General features: G+C 36.8%; 1 protein-coding gene across 3 annotated transcripts in view; it reads left to right on the forward strand.

Annotated features, from left to right (window-relative positions):
• Nucleotides 1–16,373, forward strand: part of ARHGEF3 (Rho guanine nucleotide exchange factor 3) — a 141,200-nt gene that overhangs the window by 8,045 nt on the left and 116,782 nt on the right. For 2 of the 3 annotated variants that reach the window (XM_074836211.1, XM_074836210.1), the window contains exon 2: nucleotides 11,209–11,304. The exons of the other annotated variant lie outside the window; for it this stretch is intronic. In XM_074836211.1, the coding sequence (XP_074692312.1) occupies nucleotides 11,216–11,304 (89 nt within the window). In that variant the 5' untranslated portion in view covers nucleotides 11,209–11,215. The remainder of the gene's footprint in view (nucleotides 1–11,208; nucleotides 11,305–16,373) is intronic. 3 annotated transcript variants of the gene reach the window in all.

A 16,373-nucleotide genomic window follows, 5' to 3' on the forward strand; every position in this document is an offset into this window, starting at 1 on the left:
GTGGAGTTGCTTCCAGCAAGTGGCTAGTGAGACCACATGTCCTTAAACAAAAATCTGTTTTGTTTTTTCTGTTTGTAAATTGAAGTGGCCGGTACCCGGTTCTGCTTGGGAGTTTATACGTATGTCTTAATATCAACTCAGGACCTAGTTTTTCCCATGTTAAATCTTTCGCTTGAGGTGCTAAAGAAAATTAACCTGACCTCTTAAATTCTGTTTATGCTAGAGTTTTATTTGTATGTTTTCAGTATTTTAGGTTTTTCAACAATCTCTGTTGATGAAACATATTTTTCCTGAGGATTTTTTGTGAAACCGTCTGCCCGCTGCTGCAAATGCTATAATAAATGCATTTAGAATCCTTTTGGAGTGCTTTGTGCATGTATTATATTTCAGACACCTTATACTCAGATAAGTGTGATGTGCGTTTTCAGAAGTAATTTGTTAAGAGTTTCCATTTTCTTTCTGTGTAATATGTAAGGAAACTGGGAAATGATACACTTAGTGGAAGACTGGAAGACTTGGGGTGCTATAAATCATATTATTGATGTATTTTGTTTAACATAATTAGTCTCTTCATGTTTCATTTAATCAGTCCCTTCATTTTATTTATTTAATAAATCTTGGGGAAAATAAGCATTGCAAGGTCACACAGGTTTTACAGATAAATTCTAGTACTTACAGATAAATAGGTAAATCTAATACTTTATAGATAAATTCTAAACTGTGATTTGGAAAAAGCCTGAGCAGAGCAGCACTACATTGGAATAAAAGGTGGAAACAGGTTAAAATACTTGAACTTGATGGACAAAGAAAAATCTTGAAATTTTCATGTTAATGGCTCAAAAAAATGTTACTTCCACATATCTGATATTTTCTAGGTCCTATGAAAGTCCCTTTGATTTTTTTACCAAATCGTGCCTCTCAGCTTGTGAGGGTGTGTTTCAGATTTCAATTGTTGAAGTCATATGAAATCTGGAATAAACAAATGGCTATGGTCTTGCACAAGTCTCTAAGAGCGTGTAGAGTAGTAGGTAAATAACTGCAAAATAAAGGACTCGGTAAATACACTCCAGTAGTCTCTGATTAACAAGTACCTTGTGCTTTGCTTTAGACTGTAATAGATGCAAATTAACTATTCTGAAATAAATAGGTATATAGCATGTAAGTGTGGTGGCCTCCATCCCCAAATGTAATATAGAGCATGTAAAAACAAACAAAAAATGTTTTCCCCTTTCGTGTCACCCAGGGTTGAACATGAAGTGAATCGCTGTCAATTATGGAAATGTAAACAATGATTAACTTGCAGGTGCTCAACACTGTACAGAATCTAGCTGAAGCGGTTAGTGTGTTAATGGATCAAGCTGTTAATATCTAAACACAAGGGCATATATACATGCATATTTATTTACTTCATCCTAATCATGATGAGTAGTCAAAAAAAGAACTTCAAATCTAAGGGAGCATGCTGCCATAGGTGTATGAGTTACTTCAAAGTAATACGTGTCTTATACAGATCACTGCTGAGAGTGGTACTTGAAGGCATGGCCAGTAGTGAAATTCAGCAATCCCCTCCCCAAAAATTGTTTTAACTGGACAAGAAGCGGAAACTTTATGTTCTTTACAATAAGAGAGCATTTTTTTTTTTACTTTTCATGTTGAATCATTATATATACAGAAGCAGAAATGGTAACGTGATTGGAAAGGTGCCCTATACTGTTACTGATTTTTCTTTTTTTTTTTTTTTCCCTTCTATGTGGGATTAGTTACCCCTCACAGTCATGCAGTTCCCCTCATAACTCTGCAGGTGTAATCAATGTGTGGTACAACTTGTATTTAGAAAGGTTTACTGGCTTTTATACCACTGAAACTTGCATAAACTTGGAAAGTTGGCAGGAGTTATCTGACTTGCGTGGTTTCTGTAGAGCAAGAACAGCTGCTCTGCTGGTATCATCGCTCAGTTTAGTTGTTAAATAGAAGTACAGCTTTCATTAGTTCATTTTAAACACTTCAGCATTTTTCCAAAATAAATTTTCAGGATTATAGCTAGGAGAAGAGTATGTTCATTACATTGTTTGTACTGTATCAGGAATCCTACTGATGTTATTTTAAATATTTCGGTGTGTCCAGCTAGTGTTCCCTCAGAACGTTCTGTCTGGAACATCACCTTTGTCTTGAAGACAACAAGCAGCTATTTGGACAATGTGTGTTTTGGGGGTGACAGACTGCTTGTGCTTGTATATGGCCTTAACTAATTCATCCAGGTAGCAGGTGGGTGGGAGGGGTTAGGGGCATGTATGAATTGCAGTACAGCGCTTAAAGCCACCACATTTGTGTTGATACAGGCTATGATGAGTGTATTCCAAACCTGGTATCCCTCTGTAGATACTGAGGTTCTTATGTGAGTATGAGCCTTAAAATACTTTGCCTACAGAAATAGATGCTGTCAGAATTAGCATTTGTTGATGCTCCACAGATAAGTAATTAATAGCCTAGAAAACCTTCTCTCAAGCAAGTCGATTACTGGGTGGAGGGGTGATCTTGCAAACCTTCCCATGTAGGTTTGGGTTCTGACTGTGCTTAGCAATTGCAGGTGAAAAGCTGTAAAGACTGAAGATAATTTGAGGACAATATACCTTTTTGTCTGTCATTCAAATCTATTAAATAACCAAGAAAAATAAATGCAAAACCGAATTGACACACTTCAATGACTTATTAAACTGTGCAGCAATCCTGAATGAAATAATAATGATTATTAAGATAGTAGGCTGAAAGGATCATAATTTTAATGTTAAGGAGAAAATGTGACACCCTTCCAGGCAGATAAAATTTTGAACCTGCTACCATTCCCTGGCAATGATGATTCTGATAAAGGGGAGAATGGGTTGTGTTTGTAGTACTTCTCTTGGTTTTAACTTATTCTTAATGTATTTTCGTTGAGGACAAACCCCTTTATCATGAAGGAGACAGGAATATGTTGAAAGGAAGAGAAGAACATGAAAAAATGTGGCAGTGGTTGCAGTAATTTTACACTGGGCATGCATGCTGTATCTTTTTTTCTTTTTTCTGAGTTTGTTAACATGAAAAAGACTTAATTTAAGCACTAGTTGCAGAAAACTACTCTTTTTTTTTTGTTTACTAAATTGTCCCTTGAACTGGTTTAGCTTTGTATAGCCCTTCTGATAATCTTTACAGAAATAGCACATAGTTATTTCTGGAAATAGTTTTCCCTTAGATAAAATCTAGATTTAAAACAAATAGATAAAATCTTTGTGTTTGTCATTGTTACAACTTTTGAGTAACAATTTAGTGCTTCCTTTCAAATTCAGAAGTTTGAGGAGGATAGAGTTAAATTAATCTCAGAAATTGCTAGCTGTATGAGTCACTAAATTGGGAACATAAATACTCATAATCTTTGGAAAGAACCTCTCAACATTGTTTTGCTGCATAGTGTCAACGGCAAAACACAATACAGTATATTTAGATTAAAAGTAGTTGTATTTGCATTTGAAATCATAGTTTATGAAAAAAATCAGATAACTTTTTGTCCCTTTTTGCTTGTCAAACTGACTAAAGACTAACACTAAGCCTGCAGTAGATGCTAGATTATCATACTGTTATGTTTTGTTTGCTTGCTTTGTTGGACAGAAATAAAAACTTGGAGAGGGGGAAAAGGGTAGAGAAATGGCCAGTGTTGGAGAATTCTTCTTGCACGCTGATAGAATGGATAGGTTGTTTTGTTTACAGTCTGGTGCTCAAGCCAGATACTTGAAGTAGGAACATCTGGATCTTTTAGTCCAGAGAGAAACAGATTTGTCCAGGATGACACATGTAATTATAACATCAGTGTCAAAAAAATCCTTGATATCTATTTGTGTTGAGTAGAGTATAGTACTTAGTGTTCTCTGTATTCTGCTTAAATGGTATATTTAATTTTCTGTGTGCACAAAACATTTGTGTAAACCTTTGGTTTAAAATGTTCTGTTCAAGTCTCTGCTAGTGTTTCATAATGTTAGATAAGAGAGATTTAGTTGTGTGTTATTACTAAGACACAGAGTACTGAAACATTCAGTTCCTTTTTTTTTATAATTAGTATGACAATCAGCTACCATCCCTAAAAGTGACAACAAAGCTCACAAACATTCCCTATTTCTTCCTACACTGCTAAAGTTTGAGTTGAAACCACACAAAGACTCAAAGCTCCTGATAACTTTGCAGATTGGACAGGGCAGATGAGTCCTTGCTCTTCTATTCTTCTCTATCGCAGTGATGTACAATATTGTATAATATGCTGGTAAGCAGGATGGACTAAACCAGCAGTATGAATTCCTTCATAACTCTTATTTTTCACAGCAATAACCAACTCAGGAAAATACATGTTTGTATGTACCTGCTTGTAGTTTCCCTGATGCTGGTGTTTTACTATATAAAAATATTTAAACGGTCCTGAAAGATGTCCGAGTTGTAACCACATTCTGTCTTTGACGCTGGTAAAGTTCTCCATGTGCTTTCGTGAGGGTGACGTGAGATGAATTTTAATGTAATTGGTTGTCTTCCTTTTCTTTTGGTGTTTTTTAGGGGAAAGAGCTAAGTCTTGGTAAACTCGAGGACTAGTCCTATTGAGAACAGTGTCTCATAGTAGACTATATTTCTCCAGCATGGAACACTATTCCATGTCAGTGCTCTGGCTTCAGCCTGGTACAAACTTGGATTTATTTATTTAATGGTTGTCTTTTACCTTTTAATCTACTTTGTGCTGAGAAGAAATATAATATTCATGCTATTTCAAAAATAAACATTGTCTTTTACATATGGCTGGATACACTGTCTCACTGTCTATATCCAGTGTGTGTGTATGGGACAGGGAGCCGCACTCGATTACTTGCTGTGAGACAGATTCATTATATTATTTTAAAGCTTCTTCTCTACCGTCTTGGTGAGCTCTGATGGAATCACGAGATATGAAGTGAAAAGTTACGTACAGTGCCTGTTGTTCTCTGAACTACTTCCTCCAAATAGCTTTGTATGTGCACTAGTGTAAAGTACGTATATAAAACTTCTCTGCACTTCTTGAGAGGACAGAAGGTGACTTTTTAATGAGATGCCTCAAGAACAGGAATAAAAATGCTTTCAAAAATATGTACTGAAAAAGGTCCTCCAAGACCTTTTTCTTTTAGTGCATCAGGTGCATTTTGAAAGACTTCAAGAAGGTAAGTAATGGTATGCCACATGTGTTCACTGCGGTCAAAACTTACTTGAAATAACCATAGTGTGTGTGAAATGAAGTTTATGGTATGCTAGGCTTGGATTGAAGTGATTATGCAATGCGAAATTTCTCAGCACTGCCTACTACTTGGAGTTGTAGTCAGAAATATTCTTCGAGAACTTATTGAGTTTTCACTCTTATTTTACTGAAGTATGCTTTAGTGGTATAAAGATGTTTGACAACTACAGTATCTGAAAACCTCAGAAAAACAATTTGGATAAAAGATTGGTTTTGGTATTTGTTGTTATGCAGTTAAATAATAAAGTTCATTTTAAAGTTTGAATCTGCCCTTCAACACGCTATTTGCCTAAGGCGGCTGCTGGTTAGGAGCTGAGTGCTATCAAGATGTGAGATACTATGTGCTTGCTAACTTTGCATGTGGAAATGTGGCTTCAGAAGATAATACAAGAGTAAATGTTCACTAGGAATTACAGACTTTGGTGCAACTAGTAAGGAGATGGAAAATTGTCTCTTTACAACTAAAGAGGTTATGATGTATGCTTGTTAATTAGTAATCTCTTCAGGTTTTGTGAGCATAAAGACTTCTGCTTGAGAGAATGATGGTGTGTAACTTATAAGTTTTGTTTCTTTGTAGTAGATGCACGTTACTATAGTGATGCTACTGCCTTCTTTTTCATTAAAAGGAATAATAGTTTCTGCATTGAGGGGTCTTAGGGTTCACTAAAGCTTTTTTCACAGTTCTCTTATCAACCAAGTAAAACAAGATACTATTTCAACAACGCAAAGCATTTTGGTGAAGGTAAGGAGCTGTGGGAACATGTTTTATCAGAAGATACTGGTTATTTTTACTTCAACTGTAGTGAACAGCTGTTGAATGATATGTTATTTTTTAACTACCGCTACTGTGAATATCCTACTTGTCTAGAGATACAAATAGGGAGTGAAGGAAAGGCGAAAAAGATTTTTAGCCTGAGGATCAAAGTGTATCTACACTTTGTAACAGAAGGGGGTGGGGGGGTGAGGGCAGGAAAGAGAGAGAGAAAAAATGGCCCTTGTGTAGGGGATCACAATTTTTAAAAGATCAGCTAATACTTTCCCCTTTCTACTTGCTGTAAATCACAGGTTGGTTTGAGCACATGGGGTGTTGTGGCTTCAACACTTTTCTTGAACCTTGTAAATGTTTTCTTTTCAGATGATCCTATAATGCTGTTCTGTGCAGGTATTCAGAGGCTTGAGTCCTGTGCTATACTAGATCCTTTTTCCCCCCCTTTACTTTTGTCCATTTAAGGGCAATTACAGAACTTCCAGAACTAAATCTAAATAATTAAAATACACTTAAATATAATACACTTTTCAGTTCTTGAGCTCTTGGCTTACCATTACTAGGCTTTTTTCTGCCATTATGGGGTGTAAGAATCTACTCTAAGGCAGATGGACCGATAATTCATCAGATAAAGTTAATTAGTTTAATGGAAGCATAAAAATGAGTTTCTTTGTGAAGATAATTTTGGGGTGCATACTTCCTTCTAGGTACTCTAGTATTAATCTATACTTAGTTGTAGAAGACTTAGTATGCTAAATTTCGGATGTCTTTTCAAAACCAGCAAGGATGTTTCTTCAAGGCTGTTCCTTCAGTAAGATAGTGACAGTAATGTTAAACATAGCTGCTCTAAATAAAGTCTTTGACATTGTTTTCCTGTGTTTTTGTTCTGGAATTGCCTTTCGCCCACTTCCTCCTATTACAGTGCAGCACCATCTCTAGGACAACACCTAATTAAAGTGCATTTTCCTTATCTGGAACAGTCAAGGTTCAGTGTACAAACAGAGGATGAGGAACAGAATACGTCTGAAGCAGTTTCTTACATTAATATTCCTTGACTTGCCTTGGCATCTGACTTCAAGTTATTAAGAGGGAAGATGATAGATTTATTCTCTTCCTTCAAGTTTCGTCATGTATAGTGCCTGTGCCATAAAGTTCAAGTCCAAACAAGAGTTGGATGGTGATATAGGAAGAGGCACCTGTGAATAGCATATTTTTTCTGAACAGTGTTCCTTTGCTTTTTTAATTGCATTTAAATTTCTAAGATATAGTTACTAGAGGCTGATTTTTGGGGATAGTGTTAGTATTCTGGTTGAATAAATCCTAAACCAGTATATTCCAAACAAAATTTTACTTTGCCAATTTTAGCTTTGATTTTGTGTGTTTCACTTTTAATATAAACTATTTTCAGAGAATATAAGAACATAACAGCTTTTCTTTCCTCAACAGAGCAATTCCATTTTATTTTAGACCTACTGAAGCAGTTCGTTCACTAGAAATACTTTCACAAAATATTCTTAATGCTTGAAAAAAGATATCCCCTTCTACATCTTAAAGTAGAGATGTTTTTATTTTAAAAATAGTTATTCTGAAGAAAGAACCTAAGAGCAGTCTGTGGCACAACGGTGAGTCAGGATAGAATCTACAGGCTGAGAATTTTTCATTGAAATGACTTTCAAGTAAGAGAAGTAGTGGTAATATTTGATATCCATGGCTTTGGAAAGCATAGATGAATACCAGTTTTCCATTTGTCATTTAGAAACTAAAAAACTTCTGGTATTTTGACAAGGCTATAAAACTTGTCAGTGATGTGGGGATCAGCTGTTTTAATTACCTGTTGCTCCTGGTAAAGAGTCAACTAGGACCTGTATAGACCTGTTGTCAGGAATAGGATGACAAAAGAGTATCCCTGATGATTTTCCAGAAGCTTGTCTGACTCACTGCTGACCAGCCTCCGAAGTGTGAATGAGAAGTGCTGCTGGATGGCAACACTGAATGGACACTTGGTCTCAAAACTTTAACAATTTCCATCTCAAAAGACAGTAAGGAAGGAGGAGTATAATTTGAAAGAAACTGGCTGATAGGGACAAAAGTCATTCAAGGTGCTAGGATTTTATGCTACAGCAGACAGGGATTACATGGTGGGTATTGCTGGAGCACTGTTCATTCTTTAGCGTGGGTCAAAAGTTAGAGGGATGCTTTGCGCTACCTGCTCCGATCTTGGGGAAGTGTGCTCTTGGCTGCTCCAGTGCAGAGAACAGGGGAGGATGGGGCAGGCATGGTGGTGTTTCCCATCCCCCTTTTGTCAGTGGTAGCTGAGGAACGATGCTTGTCCTCCATTGTATCAGCTGGCTGTTATACCTCTCTCCTCCACATGTGTAAGTGACAAGTGCATTTGTTTAGTTAGTGGGTGACTTGACAGATCTCATATTATTGGAAACTGAGCAGTGGAGGCTTCAAGAGCATGACTGTGTGTCTTGGAAGAGTATGACTCTCGGTATCTAGAAATCCTGCTGTCTTACCCAGCATATAGATATCTTTCTGAAGGTGTGGTGGATGAGATCTTGCTTTCGGAATGAATAAATGCTGGCCCCTTGATGCCCACCTTACAGAAAACACCAGAAGCAGATTTTTGTAAGATCCTGAGGTTGTCGAGGGGAAGTGTAATGTGTTACTGACATTATCTCATATTAGACTGGAACTGTGAGGGAGTTGAGAAGTTTGACAAGATGTATTCCTCTCTGTATTATTTTATGTAGTTTTCTTTGCGGAACCTGTGAGAACATGAATTGGGTTTGTGCCATATTTCATTTATTTTCTGTTAGATGTATGTCAACCTTTATCATCAATTGTTCATAGAAAAGTTCATAACATAGCAACTTTTATCACTTCTTCTGTCCTCTGCTTTTACTCTAGTTTCAGTGTGGAAATCTCAATGTAGAGATAGGTATGGACTGTTTGCTTAGATGTTTCCAAGGGTGGGGAGGGGAGAGCCAAAAACATTTATTTGGGGGGGGGGAGGTCGTACGTTGAACATCTGTACTGCTGTATTGCTAGTTCAGAAGTGAACAGTAGAAGTTGGTTTTATTGGGTTTTTTTGCTAGAATGTCAACCTTGTGGTTTTGTAATTTGAATCTTTCAGCTTCCAACTTTGAGAATTAATGAACTGCTTTTAACCTTTCCTTGAACCTTTGATCTTGCTAGTATGAGTGACTGTAAGAGAAGGTAAAACTTGTTGGGATAACTTGCATGATCACTGAAGCATCTAGGCTTTCCCAATGTAGAGTAGAAATGCATTACCAAAAGAAAAGTTTTCATTTGCCCTATCAGGAAATTGCTTCCTAAAAGAGGGGAACTTTGCAGAAGATGTTTAAGTACAGACTCTTGCATTGTTGCTTCAAAATATATTTAAGAACAGCTTCCCTCTTCCTGCACTATTATAGACTAGAGAGGCAAGTAAAAATTTAACTTTCAACACTTGCTGCTGCTGAGCCACTTCTACAATTACAAGTTTTTTGGGTGGGTGTGGTTTTGGGGAATTTTTTTTTGGTTGTTGTTTGATTGGTTGGGGTTTTTTTACCTTCTTTTTTTTTCTTTCCCCAAAGTGATCCAACTTCAGAATCAGGAGTAGATTTGAGGTCAGGCACTGATCCAAAAAGAGGTCAGATGGTTAACAGTCTCTGTTCCTGCCCTTAGAGAGGTGAGGCTTGTGTTGTTCTCCCTTCCAGAATAGTTTTCTGGATCTTTAAAACAAGATTTCAAGAAATAAATTTGCTCAGAAACAGGCTGCAGAATTTTTATCCCTTTCTATTACGAGGGATGTAGAAAAAAGGCAAAATTAAGGACCTGTTCTTGTAAGTCCATTCTGTTTTCTCTGGAGTGGCAGTGCTGCATGCTCTCTCTGTTCATGGCAAAGGGCAGGCAAAAAGAAGACATTAATTCCAGTAAGGACCAAATTTTGGTTGCTGATTTTGGGATTTCTGTCCAATAAACATGCTTGCTAGGGCAGTTTTATCTACTCCTGCATGGACAGAATTTTGAAACAAAGATCAGCATTCTCTTCAAAGTACTTGTTTTGTGAAGATTGGCCTAATCTCACTGCCACTGATGGGACACATGCATTGTGCTCAACTTTTCATGCTGTCAATAACTGTCAAGTCAAATTTTGACGCAGGTCTCACACAGGTTAAACCAGCTTTTTAATGGTTCTTTATACTTTCTTGCAAAAAGCAAGGGATTATTATCTTGGCAAGTGCAGCCTATTTTCTGGTTATGTTCTAGTAGATATTAATTAATACTCAGTTGAACCTGTTTTCTGTTAATCAGTTAGGTCTTTGTGCTGATCATAATAGAAACCATGAGTGAAATCCAGTCAAATAAGATGACTTTGGCTAAAAATATTTTTTCTCTCTTTTAAAAGAAAGAAAGGAAAAAAGCTATAGGTGTAAGAAGTTCCATTTTAACATTGTGGATCCTCTTACCAAAAAATAAGTGTTCCCTGGTGAAATTAACTTGCCTTATTTTAGACTTCATTTGTTCTTACCATGTAAGTCGTTTACTTGAAGCACCTTTGGCCATATAGACCTTTTGGAAGCATTGTAACTTGGGAATTGCTCTTGCCAGCACTTGAATATGTCTCCACTGGTTTTGACTGTGACTTCAACCATGAATGGTTATTTTCTGCAAATCAGCAAAATGTGATCTTAGGTCATTAAAATATGGATCTTAAGTTATTAAAATATGCTAAAAAGCTTCCTCAAATCTTTACATTTTAGAAATGGAAATATTCTCCCCAACGGTGTGTGGATCATTCCATGGCAACACTAGCTGTGATTTCTGCTCTGAATTAACATAACTGACACTATGCATAGCCCTGGATACAGGCTTGCTGACATCAACTCTTTTGGCATGTATTCAGAAAAGTAAACAAAAGACAATCAGTGTTGAGTTTGGCATGACTAGCAAGTCCACAGAACTGCCAAATCCTTCTCAATGTATTCATCCAATTAATCCCATTGATTTAGGACATTTACTTAAGTGAGTAAAACATACTGTATTTGGTCTTAAAAGTTCTTGTCTTAAAGTTTTGGTTTTCTAGTGAATCAGTAAACACATTCTTCACTTACATTGCTTTTTTCATGTTTTTAATGTTGTTGTTCCTTTGTAGAAAAAAAATGAATTCTGAAAGCTCAGCACTTACCATGAGTAGCCCTGCTGTAATAAACCAATGTGCCAGAGGAGGAATGGAAGAAGAAAAAGTTTGGTAAGCTTTACTTCTAATTTTCTAAGAGGTTAGCAGACAGCAATATTGGGAGATGTAGTTTTAAAATTAAGCAAAAGAATTATTTGTTATAACTGCATTAATTTTGCATTATTTAACAACAGAGAAGGAAAAAGTGAAATAATTTTTTATTTTTGAATTTTTATCAGATGACCATGGGGGACAGGGTGTCATGGGGGATGGGCAATGGAAAAACTCCTGTTCACTTTAACAGTGCACCAGTTGTTCTCATGGAATCTTTCACATGTGGCAAATGTCTTAATCTCCCAGTGCTGTTGCTACACTTGTGTGATGCTATTACTAGTACTGTTCAGTACTGTGCAGGTTTCTTGTCTTCTGAGATTCGTGCCCTGGGAGACATTACAAAGTCAATAGTTTCTACTTTTTTATTTAAAAAAAAAAAATGTATAAGAGGAAAAAATATTACTCTGTTCAGTGGTAGATGTGAACAAATGCTTATGCTTTAGGACAGTCTTTTTTTGTGAAAACTGCCACTGACCATACAATTTTTAGCACCCTGTTTGGTGTTTGCATGAAGGGAACATGGTGTTGAGAAGGTATTGAAGCTATTTCAGCTGTGTTAATGAGAGCCTTTTATTGAGAGCCTGCTGATTTTTACTTGCTGTTGTTCACTAGATTTTTAGCTATGGTTTTGTTACGTTGTTTATTTACCATGTAGAAAACAACCAAATAAACTCATGACAGAAAGCATGGCACCCGTATGGACAAAAAGCTAACTTACATTAGTTTTGTAGTCTGAGAAATACTCTTGAAAAGCTAAAGAATTAAAGAAATAGTATGAATGTTAGATTCCCTGCTGGATCCTTGTCAATAGATCATGTAGAATCTTTTTTTTGCTTTTGTTTGTATGTAGAATTAAATTAACAACATCATAGTACCTTGTAGTTTCTTTTTAAATGTCTCTCACTATTCTACTACTATTCCTGGAACATCCTCAAAGTTAGAAACAAAATCTTCAGATGAAGGGGTGGGATGAGAAAGAATTGTGGACTTCCCTCCTGACTCCAAAATCTAATGAGGGGTGGGGAATTGACACATGCTGTTCCTTTGATATATTTTATTGTTTGTTATCCTGCTTGTGGTATTGAAGTGGTACCCTCAGTAAGTTTGCAGACAACACCAAGTTGGGTGGGAGCATTGATCTGCTTGAAGGTAGGAAGACTCTGCAGAGGGATCTGGACAAGCTGCATCAATGGGCCGAGGCCAATTGTATGAGGTTCATCAAAGCTCAGTGCTGAGTCCTGCACTTGGGTCACAACAATGTCCCCTGCAACACTACAGGCTTGGGGCAGAGTGGCTGGGAAGCTGCCTGGTGGAAAAGGGCCTGGGGGTGTTGGTTGGCAGCTGGCTGAATATGAGCCAGCAGTGTGCCCAGGTGGCCAAGAAGGCCAATGGTATCCTGGCTTGTGTCAGAAATAGTGTGGCCAGCAGGGACAGGGAAGGGATCTTACCCCTGTACTCGGCACTGGTGAGGCTGCACCTCGATTACTGGGTTCAGTTTTGGGCCCCTCACTACAAAAAGGACATTGAATGACTCGAGCGTGTCCAGAGAAGGGCAACGAAGCTGGTGCAGGGTCTGGAGCACAGGTCTTATGGGGAGTGGCTGAGGGAACTGGGATTGTTTAGCCTGGAGAAGAGAGGCTGAGGGGAGACCTCATCGCTCTGTACAACTGCCTGAAAGGAGGCTGTAGTGAAGTGGGGGTCAGTCTCTTCTCACAAGGAACAAGCGATAGGACAAGAGGAAACATCCTCAAGTTGTACCAGGGGAGATTTAGATTGGATATTAGGAAAAATTTCTTCACCAAAAGGGTTGTCAAGGATTGGAACAGGCTGCCCAGGGAAGTGGTTGAGTCACCATCCCTGGAGGTATTTAAAGGACGTTTAGATGTGACACTTAGGGACATGGTTTAGTGGTGGACTTGGCAGTGCTAGGTTAACAGTTGGACTCAATGATCTTGAAGGTTGTTTCCAACCTAAATGATTCTATGATACTATAAATATCACTTCATTTTTCTTCACGGCATTTCTTTGTAATATTTCATGGCATTTCTTGGTAATGTTGACTACAATAGAGGGAGAGTACAATTTATGTTATCAGGTATTAGAGTATCACGATTGAATGATACGATTTGTTAGAAATGTGTAATTGACCTTAAGGAAAGTGGTGGAAAATAGCAGAATTTACTTGTCTACTAGTCTTTGATTTGCCTTTGGTTGCATCTGTCCTGCTCCTCCCCACCCTTCCTCCCCCCCCAATTCTTGTATATATTGTTTGTATACACTAATCTACAATTTCTTCTACATACATTCAGTCATGCTTGATAATATTTTTAAATCATTGCCTTCCTGCAATTCTTCATTAAATCAGTCAGAGGTTAGAGCACAGATTGTGCTCTTCTTCAGGAATTAAGTTAATGTTTTTATTTAATATTCTAGGATGCTGAGGAAGTCTAATTAGGAGACAAGAGATTTCTTTTATCAGACATTATAAAATTACCTTTGGATTTGAGGTTAAATAAATATCCACAATTCCAAATGCTCATCTGCAAGAACAGACATACTCTCAAAGTCTCTCCCTTTATCTCTGTTGGTGGTAGGCCAAGTTATTCAGTATACTGAGATGTAGAGAATTGTTTCCACTTTGTAGGAATTGTTTAATGCAGTTTACATGGCACTTGGGAAGAAAGATTTCTATAACCACTGGATTATTTACACTGACTGGTTCTATAGTCACCACTGTACATGTGGATATATGCTTGATAAATACTTTCAATCCATAAGATAAACGTGAAAGAAAATTTTAAGTTAGAATCTGACCTTGTAGACTTTGGCTATGACTAAGTATGTGACAGCTCGTGAGAGTGCTAATCAGGGGCAGGAGAAGCTTGGACTGACTTGTCTTGACACTGAAGTGTTTATTATTGAAAGATAAAATGGTGAACACTTCAGTGGTTAAGGATATATTGAGATTTAACTCTTCTGTGGGCAGAGAATAATATATGCTGTCATGGGCTTTGTGATACCCTTTTACCATGTGTTAGGTTACAGAAGTGGTATAGAGAGCCAGGTTATCTCTTAGAGTAAATTGTGGGGCCTGTGCTGAATTACAAGGAGCTAAAAATATTTAACCCAACTTTAGGTGTGCTTTATATCTTAAATGTGTTTCAACCTGTATATCAACCAAAAATATCACTTTACGTTTGCTAGCTTCTTATTTTGTAAACCATAATCTTGTTTGTTAACAAGAGCATCATGTTTGCAATCTGTGGAATTTTATTTGGGTTTTTGATTTGAGAAGCAGAATAGCAGTCTGATGTGTGTCTGGTATAATGAATGCAAGATGTAGCTGACTTGACTTCTTTACTCTGTGACTCAGCTATTACTTGGTGGATGCAATAAATACAAAGGTGAAAATTTTATTTAGATCTATGTGGAATATATTTGAAGTTTTCCAAATTTTTTTTTTTTGCTTGGTATTGTGGGGTTTTGTGAGTACTAGAGCTGAATAAACATTATTTTTCTCAGCCTAATAAAGTACAATGTTGCACTGCATTACTGGTTCATGGATTTTTTGTTTATTCATTGTCTGATTCTTGAAACATATTTACTTTCTGATGGGTTCTTGGTTATTTTCATGAAAACGCAGCTATTGGTAAGGACTGGTGTTAATCACAGCAAGATTAGGAATGTACGCTATTAAAACTATGCAGTAACTGAAAATTATTCAATCAAGTCAAAAGTCTCCACAGAGCAAAAGCTCTGAGCAAGACCTTATCTAGCATTTAAACTTCACTTATAATGTATGTAAAAGGCTTTGATGTTGTGTAAGGCCTTATATTCAGGCCCCCTAGAAACAGAGGGAAGAGTAATTGATTGGTGATGATTTTTCCTCATAGCCAGAAGACGAAGTTCTTAATTTTTTTCTTTGAATAAATTTTTATTAAAATGCAAAAAATGGGTAGATACACTTAATATCAAGGACATTAATATTGTGAAACAAACCTGTGGTGGAATTATCCACATAACCTTAGTATATTGTGAAGTTTTCTCAAGTGCTGTAACTAAACTTGCATTCATTGTATGAATGTTGTGTATGTTGTTCAGTAAAAGCGGGGTGCATTTGTTCAGGTAATGTGCAAATTGTTCTGTCTTGTCCCGTTCCTTAAAGTTGGGAACTTCTATATTATTTATACTTTGTTTATAAATCATATGTGATGTTTTAATGACAGCTAGTGAGTATTTTATTCTCATAAATTACCTACTGCATGGCATCTTGTTTTAAATAAAGCACTCATAAATACTTTTGGCATGATATATTTTTATATTGGAGATAGATTAGAGGATAAATTGCAAAATGGAAATAATAGTTCACTAAATTGCTTTCTCCCCTTTTATAGCAGATAATAGTGTAACTTTGTGGAAAACAAAGTGTATTAATGGTATAGTACTAATTAGGTAGAATTTTGAAGTTCATGGGCAGGAGTTCAAGAGGGAAGAACTCTTTAATTTCAGTCTCCCAAAAATGCTAATGGGTTTTGGGAATTCTATGGTTTAACTACTTTACTGACTACAAAGAGGACATCTGAAACCTTATCTGCTTTCCTTCTCTAGAGCCAGAAAAGAATATAATCTGGTAAGATAGGAAAGAGCTTCTGAAAGAAAACAACCAAAATTACAAGAAATTTAGTTACTATTGGAAGTTTGAATTTCAGAACTATCTGCTCTGTTCCCAGTGACACTGTATAGCCATTTACAAATTCTGCCATTCCATTTCATCAGTGTTTGTATCTGTATAGTTTGGTACCTCTACAAGATAAAGTTAATTGAATTCTCAGACTTGCAGTGCTTCACTTGCTTCTGTTGCTTTTTCCCTCCCAACAGATATAATCAAGATTACAGCAGCAAAAAGATGCTAGTAGTAGTACTAACGTACTGCCGTAAATGTCTGATAAAGAGGGCACCACAGCAGGGTTTATGTGTGAACCAAATTAAGCTGTGCTTGATAAACAGGAATACTGATAAATTTAGCT

Source organism: Strix aluco, chromosome 11, assembly GCF_031877795.1.
Source record: "Strix aluco isolate bStrAlu1 chromosome 11, bStrAlu1.hap1, whole genome shotgun sequence".
Taxonomy (NCBI): Eukaryota; Metazoa; Chordata; class Aves; order Strigiformes; family Strigidae; genus Strix; species Strix aluco.